Here is a 24,966-nt window from a genome sequence, read left to right on the forward strand (position 1 = left end):
GTTATCCTGCTGATGTTAACCTGCTGCTGTTATCCTGTTGCTGTTATCCTGTTGCTGTTATCCTGTTATCCTGTTGCTCTTTATCCTGTAGCTGTTATCCTGTTTCTGTTATCCTGTTGCTGTTATCCTGTTATCCTGTTGCTGTTATCCTGTTTCTGCTATCCTGTTTCTGTTATCCTGTTTCTGTTATCCTGCTGCTGTTATCCTGCTGCTGTTAACCTACTACTCTTAACCTGCTACTCTTAACCTGCTACTGTTAACCTGCTACTGTTAACCTGCTGCTGTTATCCTGTTGCTGCTATCCTGTTTCTGGTATCCTGCTGCTGTTATTCTGTTACTGTTAACCTGCTACTGTTACCCTGCTGCTGTTATCCTGTTGCTGTTATCCTGTTTCTGTTAACCTGTTGCTGTTATCCTGCTGCTGTTATCCTCCTGCTGTTAACCTGTTGCTGTTATGCTGTTTCTGGTATCCTGCTGCTGTTATCCTGTTGCTGTTATCCTGCTACTGTTAACCTGTTGCTGTTATCCTGCTACTGTTAACCTGCTGCTGTTAACCTGTTGCTGTTAACCTGTTGCTGTTATCCTGTTTCTGTTATCCTGCTGCTGTTAACCTGCTGCTGTTATCCTGTTGCTGTTATCCTGTTATCCTGCTGCTGTTAACCTGCTGCTGGTATCCTGTTATCCTGTTTATGTTATCCTGCTGCTGCTAACCTGCTGCTGGTGTCCTGTTGCTGTTATCCTGTTTATGTTATACTGCTGCTGTTAACCTGCTGCTGGTATCCTGTTATCCTGTTTATGTTATCCTGCTGCTGTTAACCTGCTGCTGGTATCCTGCTGCTGTTATCCTGTTTATGTTGTCCTGCTGCTGTTATCCTGTTTCTGTTATCCTGTTGCTGTTATCCTGTTTATGTTATACTGCTGCTGTTAACCTGCTGCTGGTATCCTGTTATCCTGTTTATGTTATCCTGCTGCTGTTAACCTGCTGCTGGTATCCTGCTGCTGTTATCCTGTTTATGTTGTCCTGCTGCTGTTAATCTGTTTCTGTTATCCTGTTGCTGTTATCCTGTTTCTGTTATCCTGTTTCTGTTATCCTGCTGCTGTTATCCTGTTTCTGTTATCCTGCTGCTGTTATCATGTGTTTTTTGTTATTTTCTTTCTCGCTTTCTTTTGTTCTTTCTTTTGCTCTCCATTTGTCTGGTGTGCCGTCCATCGCGCAGCCTGTTGCTGGGGCAACCAAACCGAGCGCTGCTAAGCCGCAGCCGAGCTCGGCAGCATCCGTCAGTGCTGCCGTCCCCAAACGCCCCACCCATTCCTCCACCTCAGCCACACTCAGCAAAAAAACGCCCATGCCCAAGGCCCCCACCCCCACCACTGCCCACAAGCGACCCTTGTCCGCAGCCAACCTCTCCACATCTGCCGCCGCCACCTCCACCACTGCGCCCCGTGAGGTCAAGTCTAAGGTGAGTGCCCCTGCCCTGCTTTAGGGACAGCCGCAGTCCCCTCCACCTCAGATATTGGCACCTCCATACCTTACCACTGTGTGGTGTCGGTCTGTCTAGGCAAAACTACTATCTACTTCTACTCTCCTAGCCTGTCTTTCAATCTCCTTCTCATCATCTTGTTGATCAGAAGAATGGGCATGTTCAGTTCTGTTTAGCAGAAGTGTTAGCTTAGTTAGCTACTATGTACATTTTTACAGGAGTTGTAAATTAGACACTGACTTCTGTGGTGCTCAGAGCATAATCTGCCTGTAAGGTGATCCACCTTTTTAAACTTGGCTCCCAGTAAGCCCCATAGGCTCCCAGTAAGTCCCGAGTGCTAGTTAGTCAGAGCAGGGTTCATAGAGGGGAGGGGGCCAGAGGTGAGGGGTCAGAGGAGAGGCCACAAGGGCATCCTGCATTCATCACTCCTTCTCTGGCATTTACTAGAGAGACCTAAGGACAACCATCAGGGACAACCATCAGTCGCTCAAGGCTTCCCTCACCACACCTAAGTCTCTCACCTTCAACAGTTAATTGTATCAGATATACACTACAATGTACATGATGTACAGCCACTTCTCTAAACTGCTGGTGTAACATATTTGCCTTTAACTACAGTACCAGTCAAAAGTTTGGACACACCTACTCATTCCAGGGTGTTTCTTTATTTTGACTATTTTCTACATTGTAGAATAAAAGTGAAGACATCAAAACGATGAAATAACACAATATGGAATCATGTAGTAACCAAAAAAACAAATAAACAAATCAAAATATGGTAAACCATCAAATGGTAAACAAATCAAAATATATTTTACATTCTTCAAAGTAGCCATCCTCTTGGCATTCTCTCATCCAGCTTCAGGTGAGGTAGTCACCTGTAAAGCATTTCAGTTAACAGGTGTGTCTTGTTAAAAGTTCATTTGTGGAATTTCTTTCCTTCTTAATGCATTTGAGCCAATCAGTTGTGTTGTGACAAGGTAGTGGTGGTATACAGAAGATAGCCCTATTTGGTAAAAGACCAAGTCCATATTATGTTAAGAACAGAACAAATAAGAAAAGAGAAATGACAGTCCATCATTACTTTAAGATATGAAGGTCAGTCAATCTGGAAAATTTAAAGAACTTTGAAAGTTTCTTCAAGTGCAGTCGCAAAAACCATCAAGTGCTTTGATGAAACTAGCTCTCATGAGGACCGCCACAGGAAAGGAAGACCCAGAGTTACCTCTAATGCAGAGGATAAGTTCATTAGAAACCACTACTAAAGGACACCAATAGAAGAAGACTCACTTGCTTGGGCCAAGAAACACAAGCAATGGACATTAGATCAGTGGAAATCTGTCCAAATTTGAGATATTTGGTTCCAACCGCTGTGTCTTTGTGTGATGCAGAGTAGGTGAACGGATTATCTCCACATGTGTGGTTTCCACAATGAAGCATGGAGGAGGAGGTATGATGTGTTGGGGTTCTTTGCTGGTGACACTGTCAGTGATTTATTTATAATTCAAAGCACAGTTAAACAGCATGGCTACCACAGAATTCTGCAGAGGTACGCCATCACATCTGGTTTGCGCTTAGTGGGACAATAATTTGTTTGCTGTGTAAGGGCTATTTGACCAAGAAGAAGAGTGATGGAGTGCTGCATCAGATGACATGGCCTCCACAATCACCAGACCTCAACCCAATAGAGTGGTTTGGGATGAGTTGGACTGCAGAGTGAAGGAAAAGCAGCATATATGGGAACTCCTTCAAGACTGTTGGAATAGCATTCCAGGTGAAGCTGGTTGAGAGAATGCCAAGAGTGTGCAAAGCTGTCATCAAGGCAAAAGGGTGGCTACTTTGAAGAATCTAAAATATATTTTGATTTGTTTACCATGTTTTTGGTTACTACATGACTCCATATTGTGTTATTTCATAGTTTTAATGTCTTCACTATTATTCTACAATGTAGAAAATAGTCAAAATGAAATAAAGACCCTTGAATGAGTAGGTGTGTCCAAACGTTTGACTGGTACTGTATGTATGACACTAATGTTTATTGTAGTACGGTAATGACGTCTAGGGCAAAAGGTCCGGCAGCTCAAAGTATCGCAAGACATGAATGACAGAGGAATGAATGAGGAGGCTGTGGGGAAAACAAGGCCGGTTTCCATGTAAAGCCTCCCTCGGGCGGTGTGTCCATGCGTGGGGAAATCAGACAGGCATTGGCCTTCTTTTAATATCCCTGGTTCCCAGTGCAATCCTTACGTCAGCACCAAGGCAACACACATCCTATTGTGAAACCAGAGACCTGCCAACACCTGCCTCTCCTGTGTATTGAGGATTCCGTCGCATGCCATTCGATTCCTCCCAGTTCCGATGCGACACATTCCAGATGCTTCCGTGACAAGATTGTCTGGAGAGGAATAGGACATAAATGAGCACTTCTTTCCTGAAATCTTGAACGTATTAATCTGACCTGTGCTCTCTGAGGTGATAGATGGTGTAAAGCAGGGCCATCTGTTACCGTAGACCGTATTCAGTAAAAGAAGTGTCCAATCTTCTCGACAGCGGGCCAGTGTGAGTCCAGGTTGTTGTTCCAGACAAGCCAAAGCACACCTGATTTAGTTTGACTCTTGATTAGTTGAATGAATCACCTGTGTTACTGCTTGGTTGGAGCGAAGGTCTGGACAAACACCAGCCCTCTCTGGATGACAGCACCCGCTACTGCTGTGTATGATGGCCCATAGTTGTAACTAAGTCTGAACTAGGAGTTCCACACATGCTCCAGACAGTAATTATCTGCAATTGTCCTCTAGTGGTGGCCTCTTTAACTAGGAACAGGGACATTATCACAACTTTGTCTGAAAAACATCCCAGGGGCATGAGGGGTGAGGCAATTCAACGTGCCCACTGTTGTGAAAATACCCCATAGAGCAGTGCATTATGAAAATGCTTCAAAAAACACCATGGGACCTGGCCCTTGTTCTGCTCTGCTCTGATTGCAGAGGACAGAGGACAGATGGCAATAAGAGTGATATCATGAATAATCCTACAAGGTGCAATTACATTATAAGGATTTTGTTGATATTTTTGTTGTACATCAAATAGTACATATTTATGGTAAGTGTTTTTTTTAACGAATATGTCATTATCCAATGGTTTTTATGAATGTAACATGATGCCACGAGGAGGTTCTTTCCCACAGCTTAAGTTTTTTAGAGTGCTACGTAATACATTCAACCTTTTATTTGTATTGAATTCCAGTACTCCATTATTTGTGACTGAAGAGTGGAGCTCCTTCCTTCCTTCCTTCCTTCCTTCCTTCCTTCCTTCCTTCCTTCCTTCCTTCCTTCCTTCCTTCCTTCCTTCCTTCCTTCCTTCCTTCCTTCCTTCCTTCCTTCCTTCCTTCCTTCCTTCCTTCCTTCCCTCCCTCCCTCCCTTCCTTCCTTCCTTTTTCCTTTCTTCCTTCCTTCCTCTCTGTTTACCACACATTCCCTGTCTCTCTCTCCCTCCAGACCACAGAGAGACGTCCTCTAGTACCAAAGGCGACCACCACCTCCACGGCTCCAAATGCTGCCCCCAAAAACGTCTCTGCTACCACGGCAACCAGTAAACCAGCCATGGCGCCCCGCACCGCCACAAGCACACCCGCAACCAGACGCCCCCTGGGTGAGTCTCTATACCACACACTTACAAATCTTTGAACACGCATACAGTACACACCCGCGCACACCCACGCACACACACATCCGCACACACCCGTGCACACCCACACACACACACACGCATACACACACCCGCGCGCACACACACACTGCCACCAATTATTTTGGTGACTCAAAGTGTCTGATGTCGAGCCAGCAGGGTACAAAACTGTTTCTGCATTCCACAACCTGACTTCACTGCTTTGCCAAACAAACTTTGGCAAGTTTGTTTGGAGGAACAGGAACAGGCTGAGCTCTGATCATGAACGATCTCTTCTGTTTTGCCTCTCAGCATCAAAGACTGACAGCAAGCCAGGAGAGGAAAACAAGCCCAGCACTCTGAAGTCAACAACAGGTACAGAAACACTCCTCTCTTCCACTCTCTCTCTCTCTCTCTCCTCCTTTTAAAGGCAGCACGAGGTCCCTCAGCCAGACAGTACTGTAACTCTAGCTGGGGGATTAGAGGCGGCTGTTGCACAGAGTGGGACAGAAATGAAGAGTGACACAGTGGTCACGCAGGAACACATAGATGACGCATGCAGGCCGTGACAAAGAGGTGGTGAAGTCTCAGAGAAAAAAAAAGGAAAATGTATTTCTAAAAGCCGAAGAGAGGAAAACCTTGACACAGCACTCTAGGGATTACTTTCCCCTGCTGACACTACATCTCAACACTCTAGAGATGACCTTCCCCTGCTGACACTACATCTCAACACTCTAGAGATGACCTTCCCCTGCTGACACTACATCTCAACACTCTAGAGATTACCTTCCCCTGCTGACACTACATCTCAACACTCTAGAGATGACCTTCCCCTGCTGACACTACATCTCAACACTCTAGAGATTACCTTCCCCTGCTGACACTACATCTCAACACTCTAGAGATTACCTTCCCCTGCTGACACTACATCTCAACACTCTAGAGATTACCTTCCCCTGCTGACACTACATCTCAACACTCTAGAGATTACCTTTCCCTGCTGACACTACATCTCAACACTCTAGAGATTACCTTCCCCTGCTGACACTACATCTCAACACTCTAGAGATTACCTTCCCCTGCTGACACTACATCTCAACACTCTAGAGATTACCTTTCCCTGCTGACACTACATCTCTATACTCTAGAGATTACCTTCCCCTGCTGACACTACATCTCAACACTCTAGAGATGACCTTTCCCTGCTGACACTACATCTCAACACTCTAGAGATTACCTTCCCCTGCTGACACTACATCTCCATACTCTAGAGATTACCTTCCCCTGCTGACACTACATCTCAACACTCTAGAGATTACCTTCCCCTGCTGACACTACATCTCAACACTCTAGAGATTACCTTCCCCTGCTGACACTACATCTCCATACTCTAGGGATTACCTTCCCCTGCTGACACTACATCTCAACACTCTAGAGATTACCTTCCCCTGCTGACACTACATCTCCATACTCTAGGGATTACCTTCCCCTGCTGACACTACATCTCTATACTCTAGAGATTACCTTCCCCTGCTGACACTACATCTCAACACTCTAGAGATGACCTTCCCCTGCTGACACTACATCTCCATACTCTAGGGATTACCTTCCCCTGCTGACACTACATCTCAACACTCTAGAGATTACCTTCCCCTGCTGACACTACATCTCAACACTCTAGAGATTACCTTCCCCTGCTGACACTACATCTCAACACTCTAGGGATTACTTTCCCCTGCTGACACTACATCTCAACACTCTAGGGATTACTTTCCCCTGCTGACACTACATCTCAACACTCTAGAGATTACCTTCCCCTGCTGACACTACATCTCAACACTCTAGAGATTACCTTCCCCTGCTGACACTACATCTCAACACTCTAGAGATTACCTTCCCCTGCTGACACTACATCTCAACACTCTAGAGATGACCTTCCCCTGCTGACACTACATCTCAACACTCTAGAGATGACCTTCCCCTGCTGACACTACATCTCAACACTCTAGAGATTACCTTCCCCTGCTGACACTACATCTCAACACTCTAGAGATTACCTTCCCCTGCTGACACTACATCTCAACACTCTAGAGATTACCTTCCCCTGCTGACACTACATCTCAACACTCTAGAGATGACCTTCCCCTGCTGACACTACATCTCAACACTCTAGAGATTACCTTCCCCTGCTGACACTACATCTCAACACTCTAGAGATTACCTTTCCCTGCTGACACTACATCTCAACACTCTAGAGATTACCTTCCCCTGCTGACACTACATCTCCATACTCTAGGGATTACCTTCCCCTGCTGACACTACATCTCAACACTCTAGAGATTACCTTCCCCTGCTGACACTACATCTCAACACTCTAGAGATTACCTTCCCCTGCTGACACTACATCTCAACACTCTAGAGATTACCTTCCCCTGCTGACACTACATCTCTATACTCTAGGGATTACTTTCCCCTGCTGACACTACATCTCAACACTCTAGGGATTACTTTCCCCTGCTGACACTACATCTCTATACTCTAGGGATTACTTTCCCCTGCTGACACTACATCTCAACACTCTAGAGATTACCTTCCCCTGCTGACACTACATCTCTATACTCTAGAGATGACCTTCCCCTGCTGACACTACATCTCAACACTCTAGAGATTACCTTCCCCTGCTGACACTACATCTCAACACTCTAGAGATTACCTTCCCCTGCTGACACTACATCTCAACACTCTAGGGATTACTTTCCCCTGCTGACACTACATCTCAACACTCTAGGGATTACCTTCCCCTGCTGACACTACATCTCAACACTCTAGGGATTACTTTCCCCTGCTGACACTACATCTCAACACTCTAGAGATGACCTTCCCCTGCTGACACTACATCTCAACACTCTAGAGATTACTTTCCCCTGCTGACACTACATCTCAACACTCTAGGGATTACTTTCCCCTGCTGACACTACATCTCAACACTCTAGGGATTACTTTCCCCTGCTGACACTACATCTCAACACTCTAGGGATTACTTTCCCCTGCTGACACTACATCTCAACACTCTAGGGATTACTTTCCCCTGCTGACACTACATCTCAACACTCTAGGGATTACTTTCCCCTGCTGACACTACATCTCAACACTCTAGGGATTACTTTCCCCTGCTGACACTACATCTCAACACTCTAGGGATTACTTTCCCCTGCTGACACTACATCTCTATACTCTAGGGATTACTTTCCCCTGCTGACACTACATCTCAACACTCTAGGGATTACTTTCCCCTGCTGACACTACATCTCAACACTCTAGGGATTACTTTCCCCTGCTGACACTACATCTCAACACTCTAGGGATTACTTTCCCCTGCTGACACTACATCTCAACACTCTAGGGATTACTTTCCCCTGCTGACACTACATCTCAACACTCTAGGGATTACTTTCCCCTGCTGTTGACATGAGTTTGTCACCCTGCTGACACTGACACTACATCTCAACGTTGCATAACCAGCAACGTAGGCAGAAGCCGTTTCCATACGCGTAAAGAGTGATGATTTTTATAAACCGAGCATGTCTTTCTGCTCAGAAATAAGACTCTTTCAGGGAGGATGTAAGGTTTAAGTCTCGGCAGGCAGGGCACATGTAGTTCATCATGCGATAACAGTTAGATATGAAGTGGGATAATACATGTAGCAGTTCATACTGGGGTTTACAGTGGTCCTGCCTGATTTATACTGGGGTTTACTGTGGTCCTGCCTGATTTATACTGGGGTTTACTGTGGTCCTGCCTGATTTATACTGGGGTTTACTGTGGTCCTGTCTGATTTATACTGGGGTTTACTGTGGTCCTGTCTGGTTTATACTGGGGTTTACTGTGGTCCTGTCTGATTTATACTGGGGTTTACAGTGGTCCTGCCCGATTTATACTGGGGTTTATGGTGATCCTGCCTGATTTATACTGGGGTTTACTGTGGTCCTGTCTGATTTATACTTGGGTTTACTGTGGTCCTGTCTGATTTATACTGGGGTTTACGGTGGTCCTGCCTGATTTATACTGGGGTTTACTGTGGTCCTGTCTAGTTTAGTATGGGGTTTACGGTGCTCCTGTCTGGTTTATACTGGGGTTTACTGTGGTCCTGTCTGGTTTATACTGGGGTTTATGGTGCGCCTGTCTGGTTTATACTCTGAGCTGACCTACAGTGCCCTCTAATTATTGGGCTGACAGTGACACATGTTTTCTGGTTTTCAAATGGTACAATGACTATGAGGTTAAAGTGCAGACGGTCAGCTTTCATTTGAGAGTATTTTCATCCATGTCAGGTGAGCCGTTCCGAAATTAAAATTATTTTTTGGACCAGAAGTTTTGGGTCAAATTCACTTATGTGTATTAAAGTAGTCAGAAGTTTAGTAATTGGTCCCATATTTCTAGCACGCAATGATTACATCAAGCTTGTGACTCTACAAACTTGTTGGATTCATTTGCAGTTTGTTTTGGGTTGTGTTTCACATTATTTTTTGCCCAATAGAAATGAATGGTAAATAATGTATTGTGTCATTTTGCAGTCACTTTTATTGTAAATAAGAATAGAATATGTCTCTAAACACATAAATGTGGATTCTACCATGATTTCATTCTTCCTCCTTTCTCTCCTCCTCCTCCTCCTCTTCCTCCTCCTGCTCCTCCTCCTCCTCTTCCTCCTCTCTCTCCTCCTCCTCCCTCCTCTTCCTCCTCCTCCTCTTTCTCATCCTCTAGCTGACTCCACCCGGCCCCGGACCAGCACCACCAATGCCACCCCCCGTGTCCGCCCCACCACCACCAAACCAGCCCCCGCCCCCTCCTCCACAGTACCAGAGAAGAAGGCCCCTGGGCCCCGTGTCCCCCGTCCCACCTCTAACACCACCTGGGGCAATGTCAGCGCCTCAGGGACCACCTCCCACCCAAGCACAGCCCCCGCACCTGACATCCGCAACGTGCGCTCCAAGATCGGCTCCACGGACAACATGAAGTACCAGCCCGGAGGGGGGAAGGTAGGGAGTCGTGCATCAGTGATGGAGGGGGTGCTTTTGGGGATTGGGGGGGGGATACCATGTTGATGAGCCAGGTTGGGTTTTATACATTAGGTATTCTGTTTCACAGATGGCCTTGCTTTACAGACACTGTTGTTCTAATATTCTGTAGGGTTCTCCATGTTGAGTCTCAGTGTTGACCATCTAATGGCTTTACCTCCTACAGCCAGATTATGTTCAGTAGATGATGCCCCAGTTAACACGCTATTTTCCCATAGTACCCTGCTCCTAACGCCACGTCCCACATCAGAGCTTTCCCAGTTAACAACCCCCTCCTGCTGGTTTCTTCTCCCACCTAGTAACTGGTCTCACCTAGTAACTGGCCCCACCTAGTAACTGGTCCCACCTAGTAACTGGTCTCACCTAGTAACTGGTCCCACCTAGTAACTGGTCTCACCTAGTAACTGGTCCCACCTAGTAACTGGTCTCACCTAGTAACTGGCCCCACCTAGTAACTGGTCCCACCTAGTAACTGGTTCCACCTAGTAACTGGTCCCACCTAGTAACTGGTCCCACCTAGTAACTGGTCCCACCTAGTAACTGGTCTCACCTAGTAACTGGCCCCAACTAGTAACTGGTCCCATCTAGTAACTGGTTCCACCTAGTAACTGGTCCCACCTAGTAACTGGTCCCACCTAGTAACTGGTCCCACCTAGTAACTGGTCCCACCTAGTAACTGGTCCCATCTAGTAACTGGTTCCACCTAGTAACTGGTCCCATCTAGTAACTGGTCCCACCTAGTAACTGGTCCCACCTAGTAACTGGTCCCATCTAGTAACTGGTCCAATCTAGTAACTGGTCCCACCTAGTAACTGGTCCCACCTAGTAACTGGTTCAAGCTTGTCTTCTATTTTAATTCAAAATGTTTCCCAGTTAACCTCAGTTAACTCTGTGACTTTCGCCATAAATCTCCATTTGATTCCATTGACCATCTTGCATCCATCCTGACATCTCACCCCATTCTCTGAATCTAACCTCTGTACAACTTCACCTCTCACTTTCTTTTTCCTGTCTGTCCCCTTATACTATACCTTTCACTTCTACTGTCAAGTGTCAACATGATGGAATGTCCAAGTCCAATGTTGGACTAACCAATAACCAACGTTGATAGAAATATGGTTCCACATGTTGAGCTATGGACCCCAAACTGCATGTGCCCAGTAACACAGGCTTGCACGTTCTCTGAAATAAACATAGCCCTGCTGTTTTGGATACATCCTCAAATTAGAGGAGGTAGTCCTGCAGCCCCCTCTCCTCCCTCCCTCCCTTCCTCTCTCCACCCCTCCGTTGGTTTTCCTGTGTGTAGTATTGACCCAAGGTGGGCCTTGTCTCCCCAGGTCTCTGGCAGGAGCGACGCCCTGGGCCAAGGCTCCTCCTCCAAAGAGACCAGACAGGCCAAAGTGAGTTCACCCCCATCTCTCACCCCCATCTCTCTTACCCTCTGTTTATGACTCTCTATTTACTACTCTCTGTTTACTACTCTCTCTCTCTCTTACTCTCTATTTACTACTCTCTGTTTAGTACTCTCTCTCACTTTCTATTTATTACTCTCTGTTTACTACGACTCTCTGTTTGCTACGACTCTCTGTTTACTACGACTCTGTTTACTACTCTCTCTCTCTTACTCTCTATTTACTACTCTATGTTTAGTACTCTGTCTCTTACTATCTATTTACTACTCTCTGTTTACTACTCTCTCTCTCTTACTCTCTATTTACTACTCTCTGTTTACTACTCTCTCTCTTACTCTCTATTTACTACTCTCTGTTTACTACTCTCTCTCTCTTACTATCTATTTACTACTCTCTGTTTACTACTCTCTCTCACTTCCTATTTATTACTCTCTGTTTGCTACGACTCTCTGTTTACTACGACTCTGTTTACTACGACTCTCTGTTTACTACTCACTGTTTAATATTCTCTCTCTTACTCTCTGTTTACTACTCTCTGTTTACTATCCTCTGTTTACTACTCTCTGTTTACTACTATGTTTACTACTCTCTGTTTACTACTCTGTTTACTACTCTCTGTTTAATAGTCTCTCTCTTACTCTCTGTTTACTACTCTGTTTACTACTCTCTGTTTAATAGTCTCTCTCTTACTCTCTGTTTACTACTCTCTGTTTAATATTCTCTCTCTTACTCTCTGTTTACTACTCTCTGTTTACTATCCTCTGTTTACTACTCTCTGTTTACTACTCTCTGTTTAATAGTCGCTCTCTTACTCTCAGTTTACTACTCTCTGTTTAATATTCTCTCTCTTACTCTCTGTTTACTACTCTCTGTTTACTATCCTCTGTTTACTACTGTCTGTTTACTACTCTCTGTTTAATAGTCTCTCTCTTGCTCTCTGTTTACTACTCTCTGTTTAATATTCTCTCTCTTACTCTCTGTTTACTATCCTCTGTTTACTACTTTCTATATACTACTATCTGTTTACTACTCTCTGTTTAATAGTCTCTCTCTTACTCTCTGTTTACTACTCTCTGTTTACTACTCTCTGTTTACTACTCTCTGTTTAATATTCTCTCTCTTACTCTCTGTTTACTACTCTCTGTTTACTACTCTCTGTTTAATATTCTCTCTCTTACCCTCTGTTTACTACTCTCTGTTTACTACTCTTTCTCTTATCCTCTGTTTACTACTCTCTGTTTACTACCCTCTGTTTACTACTCTCTCTCTCTTACTCTCTGTTTACTACTCTCTGTTTACTACTCTCTGTTTACTGCTCTCTGTTTAATATTATCTATCTTACTCTCTTTTTACTACTCTCGCTCTTACTCTCTGTTTACTACTCTCTGTTTAATAGTCTCTATTTTACTCTCTGTTTACTACTCTCTGTTTAATAGTCTCTCTCTTACTCTCTGTTTACTACTCTCTGTTTAATAGTCTCTCTCTTACTCTCTGTTTACTACTCTCTGTTTACTACTCTCTGTTTACTACTCTCGGTTTACTACTCTCTCTTACTCTCTGTTTACTACTCTCTGTTTACTACTCTCTGTCTTACGCTCTGTTTACTACTCTCTGTTTACTACTCTGTTTACTACTCTCTGTTTACTACTCTCTCTCTTACCCTCTGTTTACTACCCTATGTTTACTACTCTCTCTCTTACCCTCTGTTTACTACCCTCTGTTTACTAATCTCTGTTTACTACCCTTTGTTTACTACTCTCTGTTTACTACTCTCTCTCTTATCCTCTGTTTACTACCCTCTGTTTACTACTCTCTCTCTTATCCTCTGTTTACTACTCTCTGTTTACTACTCTCTGTTTACTACTCTTTCTCTTATCCTCTGTTTACTACCCTCAGTTTACTAATCTCTGTTTACTACTCTCTGTTTACTACTCTCTCTCTTATCCTCTGTTTACTACTCTCTGTTTACTACTCTCTCTATTATCCTCTGTTTACTACTCTCTGTTTACTACTCTCTCTCTTATCCTCTGTTTACTACTCTCAGTTTACTATTCTCTGTTTACTACTCTCTCTCTCTTATCCTCTGTTTACTACTCTCTGTTTACTACTCTCTGTTTACTACTCTCTCTCTAATCCTCTGTTTACTACTCTCTGTTTACTACTCTCTCTCTTATCCTCTGTTTACTACTCTCTGTTTACTACTCTCTCTCTTATCCTCTGTTTACTACTCTCTGTTTACTATTCTCTGTTTACTACTCTCTCTCTTATCCTGTTTACTACTCTCTGTTTACTACTCTCTCTCTTATCCTCTGTTTACTACTCTCTGTTTACTACTCTCTCTCTTATCCTCTGTTTACTACTCTCTGTTTACTACTCTTTCTCTTATCCTCTGTTTACTACCCTCAGTTTACTACTCTCTGTTTACTACTCTCTCTCTTATCCTCGGTTTACTACTCTCTGTTTACTACTCTCTCTCTTATCCTCTGTTTACTACTCTCTCTCTTACTCTCTGTTTACTACTCTCTGTTTACTACTCTCTGTTTACTACTCTCTGTTTACTACCCTCTGTTTACTACCCTCTGTTTACTACTCTCTCTCTTTATTTGTCTCTATCCTCTTGTCATTGTCTTCTAAAGTGTCTCTTCATATCTCCTCCATTCTTCCCCATGCTGCTCATATCTCCGCCTTCTGTTTGTTAATGAAAACATTGCGGATTTACAGTTTTTTTGTGACACATTTCATTCTTCACACACGGAAACACATGCACTCACTCATTGTCTGATTGTCCCTCATTCACTGCATGGACTGACAGACTGCTGTCTAAAAGTAGATGAACAAGTGACTGACCGACCGACTGACACTCTTCCTGACTTTTCCATTGTGAGAATGAAGCCTGAAAAGAGAGTCATGATTCACTGGTGTGACCTCACAGTGGACTGTACACCAGTGTGTTTACAGCCAGACAGCGCTCACAGTGGACTGCACACCAGTGTGTTTACAGCCAGACAGCGCTCACAGTGGACTACACACCAGTGTGTTTACAGCCAGACAGCGCTCACAGTGGACTGCACACCAGTGTGTTTACAGCCAGACAGCGCTCACAGTGGACTGCACACCAGTGTGTTTACAGCCAGACAGCGCTCACAGTGGACTACACACCAGTGTGTTTGCAGCCAGACAGCACTCACAGTGGACGACACACCAGTGTGTTTACAGCCAGACAGCACTCACAGTGGACTGCACACCAGTGTGTTTACAGCCAGACAGCCCTCACAGTGGACTGCACACCAGTGTGTTTACAGCCAGACAGCCCTCACAGTGGACTGCACACCAGTGTGTTTACAGCCAGACAGCCCTCACAGTGGACGACACACCAGTGTGTTTACAGCCAGACAGCACTCACAGTGGACTGCACACCAGTGTGTTTACAGCCAGACAGCACTCACAGTGGACTGCACACCAGTGTGTTTACAGCCAGACAGCGCTCACAGTGGACTACACACCAGTGTGTTTGCAGCCAGACAGCACTCACAGTGGACGACACACCAGTGTGTTTACAGCCAGACAGCACTCACAGTGGACTGCACACCAGTGTGTTTACAGCCAGACAGCCCTCACAGTGGACTGCACACCAGTGTGTTTACAGCCAGACAGCCCTCACAGTGGACTGCACACCAGTGTGTTTACAGCCAGACAGCCCTCACAGTGGACGACACACCAGTGTGTTTACAGCCAGACAGCACTCACAGTGGACTGCACACCAGTGTGTTTACAGCCAGACAGCACTCACAGTGGACTGCACACCAGTGTGTTTACAGCCAGACAGCCCTCACAGTGGACCTCACACCAGTGTGTTTACAGCCAGACAGCCCTCACAGTGGACCTCACACCAGTGTGTTTACAGCCAGACAGCCCTCACAGTGGACGACACACCAGTGTATTTACAGCCAGACAGCACTCACAGTGGACTGCACACCAGTGTGTTTACAGCCAGACAGCTCTCACAGTGGACGACACACCAGTGTATTTACAGCCAGACAGCTCTCACAGTGGACTGCACACCAGTGTGTTTACAGCCAGACAGCTCTCACAGTGGACGACACACCAGTGTATTTACAGCCAGACAGCTCTCACAGTGGACGACACACCAGTGTATTTACAGCCAGACAGCTCTCATCTCTCTGGAGTTTATCATCAATGTGAGATTTCGTGGCAGCGGACCACAGAAAAGAAACAAGCGTTTAAAATACAACCGTTCTGATTCATGTTGTATTTCAGGTTTCACCTCAAAAACACAGTGATTATTGAGATATGGAAGAATGGTAAATGGGATACCAGATCGGATGGCGTACTCCTCACAGGACCTCGTACAGTAACACAAGGCTCAAACCAGAGCCAGAGAGACGGGAGTCCATATTGACAATGTTGCTTGACAGCAGTACGAATATATACAGTATATCCTGACTGATGGTTTTAACATGGGCCTGCCTGCCATACCGCATAGTGTTAAATGCCCTGAGACAGAGTCATTGCTGAGGGCTGTTCTCAGTCATTAAGTCATTATGTGTTTCTGAGTTCTGCTCAGTCACACTCTACTAAATCTCTATAATTACCACATTGATACCCACCAGTCTCCTATGGCTGTCAAAGATCTGAGCTTAAACCTCCTACTGCTTAGTGTGTGTTTTTGTTTAACTACCTTTGTTACGGACCAGAATTCCTCACTAGAATAGTAAAACAAGAAACATTTAGACAAGTGGGGACATTTTTCCGGTCCCCACGAGGCAAAAAAAAAGCTATTTTAGGCTAAGGGGTTAGGTTTAGTTACAGTTAAAGTAGGGTTAGAATTAAGGTTAGATTTAGGATTTACGGCTAGGTTTAGGGTTAGGGTCAGGTGTAGTTTTAGGGTTAGGTTTAGAGTTAGATTTAGGGTTAGGGTTAGAATCAAGATTAGGGCAAGGAGTTACAGTAAGGTATAGTTTTAGGTTTAGGGTTACAATTAAGGTTCGGGTTATAATTAAGGTTCGGGTTAGATTTAGGGTTACGGGTTAGGGAAAATAGGATTTTGGATGGGAATCAATTATTTGGTTCCCACAAGGATAGCTGTGTGTGTGTGTGTGTGTGTGTGTGTGTGTGTGTGTGTGTGTGTGTGTGTGTGTGTGTGTGTGTGTGTGTGTGTGTGTGTGTGTGTGTGTGTGTGTGTGTGTGTGTGGTTCCTTTACTTAACTGTCAGCACAAGGGTGGGTGCAGTGATTTCTAACAAAAATGTCTTGTGAACAGTATGACGTTTTGTCACGTTTCTGTCTAAATCCAAGTAGTGGGTTTGTGGGTTCGTAGCACTAATTTCATATTGATTATCGGTCTATGTGCTAACAAGTACGAATGTCTCAATATGGCTGGATATCATCAGAGTGACTATTAAACTAACAGTGACTTACTCCATCCACTTAAGACCATTAAAAGGGCATATCCAATCAAATCAAATTGTATTTGTCACATACGCCGAATACAACAGGTGTAGACAAGCATTTCGCTACACCCGCAATAACATCTGCCAATCACGTGTATGTGACCAATAACATATGATTTGACCTTACCGTGAAACGCATACGTACAAGTCCTTAACCAGCAATATGCATAGCAATATACATAGCAATATGCATAGCAATATACATAGCAATATACATAGCAATATGCAAAGCAATATACATAGCAATATACATAGCAATATACATAGCAATATACATAGCAATATGCAATATACATAGCAATATACATAGCAATATGCATAGCAATATGCATAGCAATATACATAGCAATATACATAGCAATATACATAGCAATATACATAGCAATATGCAATATACATAGTAATATACAATATACATAGTAATATACATAGCAATATACATAGTAATATACATAGCAATATACATAGTAATATACATAGCAATATGCAATATACATAGTAATATACATAGCAATATACATAGTAATATACATAGCAATATACATAGCAATATACATAGCAATATGCAATATACATAGCAATATGCATAGCAATATACATAGCAATATACATAGCAATATGCAATATACATAGCAATATACATAGCAATATGCATAGCAATATGCATAGCAATATACATAGCAATATACATAGCAATATACATAGCAATATACATAGCAATATACATAGCAATATGCAATATACATAGTAATATACAATATACATAGTAATATACATAGCAATATGCAATATACATAGCAATATACATAGCAATATACAATATACATAGTAATATACATAGCAATATACATAGTAATATACATAGCAATATACATAGCAATATACATAGTAATATACATAGCAATATACATAGTAATATACATAGCAATATACATAGCAATATACAATATACATAGTAATATACATAGCAATATACATAGCAATATGCAAAGCAATATACATAGCAATATACATAGCAATATACATAGCAATATGCAAAGCAATATACATAGCAATATACATAGCAATATACATAGTAATATACATAGCAATATGCAATATACATAGTAATATACATAGCAATATACATAGCAATATGCAAAGCAATATACATAGCAATATGCATAGCAATATACATAGCAATATGCAATATACATAGCAATATACATAGCAATATGCATAGCAATATGCATAGCAATATACATAGCAATATACATAGCAATATACATAGCAATATGCAATATACATAGCAATATACAATATACATAGTAATATACATAGCAATATACATAGTAATATACATAGCAATATACATAGCTATATACATAGTAATATACATAGCAATATACATAGCAATATACATAGTAATATACATAGCAATATGCAATATACATAGTAATATACATAGCAATATACAATATACATAGTAATATACAATATACATGTAATATACATAGCAATATTCAATATACATAGCAATATACATAGCAATATACAATATACATAGTAATATACATAGCAATATACATAGTAATATACATAGCAATATACATAGCAATATACATAGTAATATACATAGCAATATGCAATATACATAGTAATATACATAGCAATATACATAGTAATATACATAGCAATATACATAGCAATATACCATTTACATAGTAATATACATAGCAATATGCATAGTAATATACATAGCAATATGCATAGCAATATACATAGCAATATACATAGCAATATACATAGCAATATGCAATATACATAGCAATATACATAGCAATATACAATATACATAGTAATATACATAGCAATATACATAGTAATATACATAGCAATATACATAGCAATATACATAGTAATATACATAGCAATATGCAATATACATAGTAATATACATAGCAATATACATAGCAATATGCAATATACATAGCAATATACATAGCAATATACATAGTAATATGTAATATACATAGCAATATGCATAGCAATATGCAATATACATAGCAATATACATAGCAATATACATAGTAATATACATAGCAATATGGAATATACATAGCAATATACATAGCAATATACATAGTAATATACATAGCAATATACATAGCAATATACAATATACATAGTAATATACATAGCAATATACATAGCAATATACAATATACATAGTAATATACATAGCAATATACATAGTAATATACATAGCAATATACATAGCAATATGCAATATACATAGCAATATACATAGCAATATACATAGTAATATGTAATATACATAGCAATATGCATAGCAATATGCAATATACATAGCAATATACATAGCAATATACATAGTAATATACATAGCAATATGGAATATACATAGCAATATACATAGCAATATACATAGTAATATACATAGCAATATACATAGCAATATACATAGTAATATACATAGCAATATACATAGCAATATACAATATACATAGTAATATACATAGCAATATACATAGCAATATACAATATACATAGTAATATACATAGCAATATACATAGTAATATACATAGCAATATGCAATATACATAGCAATATACATAGCAATATACATAGCAATATACATAGCAATATACAATATACATAGTAATATACATAGCAATATACATAGTAATATACATAGCAATATGCAATATACATAGTAATATACATAGTAATATACATAGTAATATACATAGTAATATACATAGCAATATACAATATACATAGTAATATACATAGCAAAATACATAGCAATATACATAGTAATATACATAGCAATATACATAGTAATATACATAGCAATATACAATATACATAGTAATATACATAGCAATATGCAATATACATAGCAATATACATAGCAATATACATAGCAATATACATAGCAATATACAATATACATAGTAATATACATAGCAATATACATAGTAATATACATAGCAATATGCAATATACATAGCAATATACATAGTAATATACATAGCAATATGCAATATACATAGCAATATGCATAGCAATATACATAGCAATATGCATAGCAATATACATAGCAATATACATTACAATATACATAGTAATATACATAGCAATATACATAGTAATATACATAGCAATATACATAGCAATATACATAGCAATATACATAGCAATATGCAATATACTTAGTAATATACATAGCAATATACATAGTAATATACATAGCAATATACATAGTAATATACATAGCAATATACATAGCAATATACAATATACATAGTAATATACATAGCAATATGCATAGCAATATACATAGCAATATACATAGTAATATACATAGCAATATACATAGTAATATACATAGCAATATACATAGCAATATCACCACAGTTCTTGTAATTAGCACTCGTAACAACACAAGTATATTAGCAACAACATACAATACACAACAGGAGGAAGCATCACTATCATAATACAATCCCATTTAAAGAGGGGCCTGTTTCAATACGGCAGCAATTGAGCGTCCTCAAAGGGCAGGTGTGGATGTGGGACCCGCATGTGTGACTTAATACACCTCTCTGTCTGTGGCCTCTCGATGTTTCTGCACACTTCTCTTCCTTCCTTGTCACAGCACTATCCCGACCTTCTAACCTTAACCCCCACGGTGACCCTTACTCTTCCTCTCTGCCTGCTATGCTGTGTTTGTAGGTTCAGATAGTCTCCAAAAAGCTGGACTTCAGCCACGTCACCTCACGCTTGGGTTCCAAGGACAATATCAAGCATGTTCCTGGTGGAGGGAAGGTTAGTACCGGATTGCAGCTTAGCTTCAATGGCCCCCAACCCCATACGACCGACCGCACGTCATGACCAATAAATACCACGGGGGGTTTTATTTATTAGTCTACTGAAGCCTCCGCTGGAACAGGTTTGAGACAGGCTGAACTAGACTGATACAAAAAAGAATAACTCCCGCCCGTTTATTGGAGACTTTTCGGTTGGAGACCTTTTTCAAGAACCTGACTCGAATGATCTGAGTCACTGTCCTGCAATTGACAATTATTTTCAGGATTCTGTTCCAGTCTAGGAAATGCTACAGTGCTGCCCCCTTTTGGCACTGGCACGTCATTGCCTGAACGCAAATATATATTTATTTTTTCGATTAAATTTATATATACAGTGGGGCAAAAAAGTATTTAGTCAGCCACCAATTGTGCAAGTTCTCCCACTTAAAAAGATGAGAGAGGCTTGTAATTTTCATCATAGGTACACTTCAACTATGACAGACAAAATTAGAAAAAAATCCAGATAATCACATTGTAGGATTTTTTATGAATTTATTTGCAAATTATTGTGGAAAATAAGTATTTGGTCACCTACAAACAAGCAAGATTTCTGGCTCTCACAGACCTGTAACTTCTTCTTTAAGAGGCTCCTCTGTCCTCCGCTCGTTACCTGTATTAATGGCACCTGTTTGAACTTGTTATCAGTATAAAAGACACCTGTCCACAACCTCAAACAGTCACACTCCAAACTCCACTATGTCCAAGACCAAAGAGCTGTCAATGGACACCAGAAACAAAATTGTAGACCTGCACTAGGCTGGGAAGACTGAATCTGCAATAGGTAAGCAGCTTGGTTTGAAGAAATCAACTGTGGGAGCAATTATTAGGAAATGGAAGACATACAAGACCACAGATAATCTCCCTCGATCTGGGGCTCCACGCAAGATCTCACCCCGTGGGGTCAAAATGATCACAAGAACGGTGAGCAAAAATCCCAGAACCACTAGTGAATGACTTGCAGAGAGCTGGGACCAAAGTAACAAAGCCTACCATCAGTAACACACTACGCCGCCAGGGACTCAAATCCTGCAGTGCCAGACGTGTCCCCCTGCTTAAGCCAGTACATGTCCAGGCCCGTCTGAAGTTTGCTAGAGAGCATTTGGATGATCCAGAAGAAGATTGGGAAAATGTCATATGGTCAGATGAAACCAAAATATAACTTTTTGGTTAAAAACTCAACTCGTCGTGTTTGGAGGACAAAGAATGCTGAGTTGCATCCAAAGAACACCATACCTACTGTGAAGCATGGGGGTGGAAACATCATGCTTTGGGGCTGTTTTTCTGCAAAGGGACCAGGATGAATGATCCGTGTAAAGGAAAGAATGAATGGGGCCATGTATCGTGAGATTTTGAGTGAAAACCTCCTTCCATCAGCAAGGGCATTGAAGATGAAACATGGCTGGGTCTTTCAGCATGACAATGATCCCAAACACACCGCCCGGGCAACAAAGGAGTGGCTTCGTAAGAAGCATTTCAAGGTCCTGGAGTCGCCTAGCCAGTCTCCAGATCTCAACCCCATAGAAAATCTTTGGAGGGAGTTGAAAGCCCGTGTTGCCCAGCAACAGCCCCAAAACATCACTGCTCTAGAGGAGATCTGTATGGAGGAATGGGCCAAAATACCAGCAATAGTGTGTGAAAACCTTGTGAAGACTTACAGAAAACGTTTGACCTCTGTCATTGCCAACAAAGGGTATATAACAAAGTATTAAGATAAACTTTTGTTATTGACCAAATACTTATTTTCCACCATAATTTGCAAATAAATTCATAAAAAATCCTACAATTTAATTTTCTGGATTTTTTTTCTCATTTTGTCTGTCATAGTTGAAGTGTACCTATGATGAAAATTACAGGCCTCTCTCATCTTTTTAAGTGGGAGAACTTGCACAATTGGTGGCTGACTAAATACTTTTTTGCCCCACTGTATTTTGGTGGCCCCAATTTTCAATCTTTCCTCACCGCTGCAACTCCCCAACGGGCTCGGGAGAGGCGAAGGTGGGGTCATGCGTCCTCCAAAACATGACCCACCTAACCACGGCCCTTAACATCCGCCAGCTTAACCTAGAAGCCAGCCGCACCAATGTGTCGGAGGAAACACCGTTCAACTGGCGACCCTCCCCTAACCCGAACAGCGCTGGGCCAATTGTGCTCCGTCCTACGGGACTCCCGGCCACGGCCGGTTGTGGCACAGCCCCGGAATGAACTCCCGGGTCTGTAGTAACGCCTTAGACTGCTGGTCCAAGCGAGAGGCCCAGCGACACGTCACTCAATCACAGTTTTTTTCTTTCTGTTGTTTTTGGACCTTGGCGACAAGAGGCTGTTGTGTGATATATTTTTTTCAGCCAGCATGGTAGCTCTAGATAACCCTCCTCCGTAGTGCCTGCTACTGCCCTTGGCTTAGACTTCCCCTGTCTCTGTCTCTCTAACTCACTCAACACCAAACACCACCCTTCCCTGTCTGACCTCTGACCTGCACAGACCCTCAACTCTGATTGGCTCTCCATGTATACTTCCTCCTTTGATTGATTGTGCTCTTATTGCTACTGTATGCGCTGGACACATTGGTAGAAGGGGCAGTACAGAACAGATGGCTGATGATAAAGGTAAATAGATTCAACTGTACGGCGAAGAAGATGGCTGCCGTGGCTCTTTGACCTCTTCGGTGTGTGTAACTGGGTCTGTTGTACGGTTTGCAGGTTCAGATACTCAACAAAAAGGTGGACTTAAGCAAAGTGACATCAAAGTGTGGCTCCAAGGCCAACATCAAACACAAGCCTGGTAAGGTTTTCTTGGGTAGACCTGTTGAGTTGTCATCCTGTATGTACACAGTAATTAATGTATCTCTATGGGTTTGATTGACCACAGCACCTTACTGTCATTATATTCTCAACTCTATACAAGTATTGATAGATGAAATCCAAAAGTAATCAAGGAACATTCAAACATGACTACCAAAGATGATTATAAAGATTAAACAAAACATCCATAATCACCAACTGATATATTCCTCAGACCTATGCAGTGACTGTGTGTTTCCTGCAGGGGGCGGCGATGTGAAGATCGAGTCCCAGAAAGTGAACTTCAAGGATAAGGCTAAATCCAAAGTGGGTTCAATGGACAACCTGTGTCACGGGCCCGGCGGTGGCAACATCGAGGTGAGGTCACCAGACAGAGGAACCTCATACTGAGTAACTTTGTACTCCTATTTACATACACATTATAGTTTAGTCTGCTGCATGTCAGATGTTCAGCCTAGTTTAGTCTCGTAGGTTTACTGCATGTCAGATGTTCAGCCTGGTTTAGTCTCGTAGGTTTACTGCATGTCAGATGTTCAGCCTGGTTTAGTCTCGTAGGTTTACTGCATGTCAGATGTTCAGCCTGGTTTAGTCTCGTAGGTTTACTGCATGTCAAATGTTCAGCCTGGTTTAGTCTCGTAGGTTTACTGCATGTCAGATGTTCAGCCTGGTTTAGTCTCGTAGGTTTACTGCATGTCAGATGTTCAGCCTGTATCAAATGGCATAGTCGAGATAACAACTTGGAAATGTGATCAACACAATGATAGCATTCTGAAAAACATTTAAGGGAAGATAGCCAAGATAGCCAATGGCACAGGTACGGTAAGTACTATCTGGCCCTGTTTACTGACTGATAATCAAGTCACGTTATTACACTGTGGACAATATCGGCTGTGGAATGTGTCGCTCCCCACTATTTTGCTTGTTTGTGTGTGTGCGTATGTGTGTGTGTGTGTGATAGAGAGAGACAGAGAGACAAAGAGAGAGAGACAGAAAGAGAGAAACAGAGAGAGAAACAAAGAGAGACAGAGAGAGAGAACGTGAGAGAGAGAAACAGAGAGAGAGACAAAGAGAGACAGAGAAAGTGAGAGAGAGAGAGAGAGAGAGAGAGAGACAGAGGGAGAGAGAGAGAGAGATAAAGTGAGAGAGACAGAGAGAGAGAGACAGAGGGAGAGAGAGAGAGAGATA

At 41.9% G+C, this 24,966-nt stretch overlaps 1 protein-coding gene across 16 annotated transcripts in view; it reads left to right on the forward strand.

Moving 5' to 3' along the window:
• The window catches only part of LOC110535213 (uncharacterized), a 166,574-nt gene that overhangs the window by 135,728 nt on the left and 5,880 nt on the right, over nucleotides 1-24,966 (forward strand). For 10 of the 16 annotated variants that reach the window (XM_090189283.1, XM_090189284.1, XM_090189285.1 and 7 more), the window contains 8 exons: nucleotides 1,218-1,460; nucleotides 4,979-5,132; nucleotides 5,460-5,522; nucleotides 9,912-10,186; nucleotides 11,563-11,625; nucleotides 20,850-20,942; nucleotides 23,680-23,761; nucleotides 24,026-24,138. In XM_090189283.1, coding sequence (XP_090045409.1) covers nucleotides 1,218-1,460; nucleotides 4,979-5,132; nucleotides 5,460-5,522; nucleotides 9,912-10,186; nucleotides 11,563-11,625; nucleotides 20,850-20,942; nucleotides 23,680-23,761; nucleotides 24,026-24,138 — 1,086 coding nt within the window. The remainder of the gene's footprint in view (nucleotides 1-1,217; nucleotides 1,461-4,978; nucleotides 5,133-5,459; nucleotides 5,523-9,911; nucleotides 10,187-11,562; nucleotides 11,626-20,849; nucleotides 20,943-23,679; nucleotides 23,762-24,025; nucleotides 24,139-24,966) is intronic. The other 6 variants (XM_090189287.1, XM_090189293.1, XM_090189286.1 and 3 more) reach the window with 5 other exon arrangements.

Source organism: Oncorhynchus mykiss, chromosome 11 (genome assembly GCF_057628025.1).
Source record: "Oncorhynchus mykiss isolate SJ-2025 chromosome 11, ASM5762802v1, whole genome shotgun sequence".
Lineage (NCBI taxonomy): Eukaryota > Metazoa > Chordata > Actinopteri > Salmoniformes > Salmonidae > Oncorhynchus > Oncorhynchus mykiss.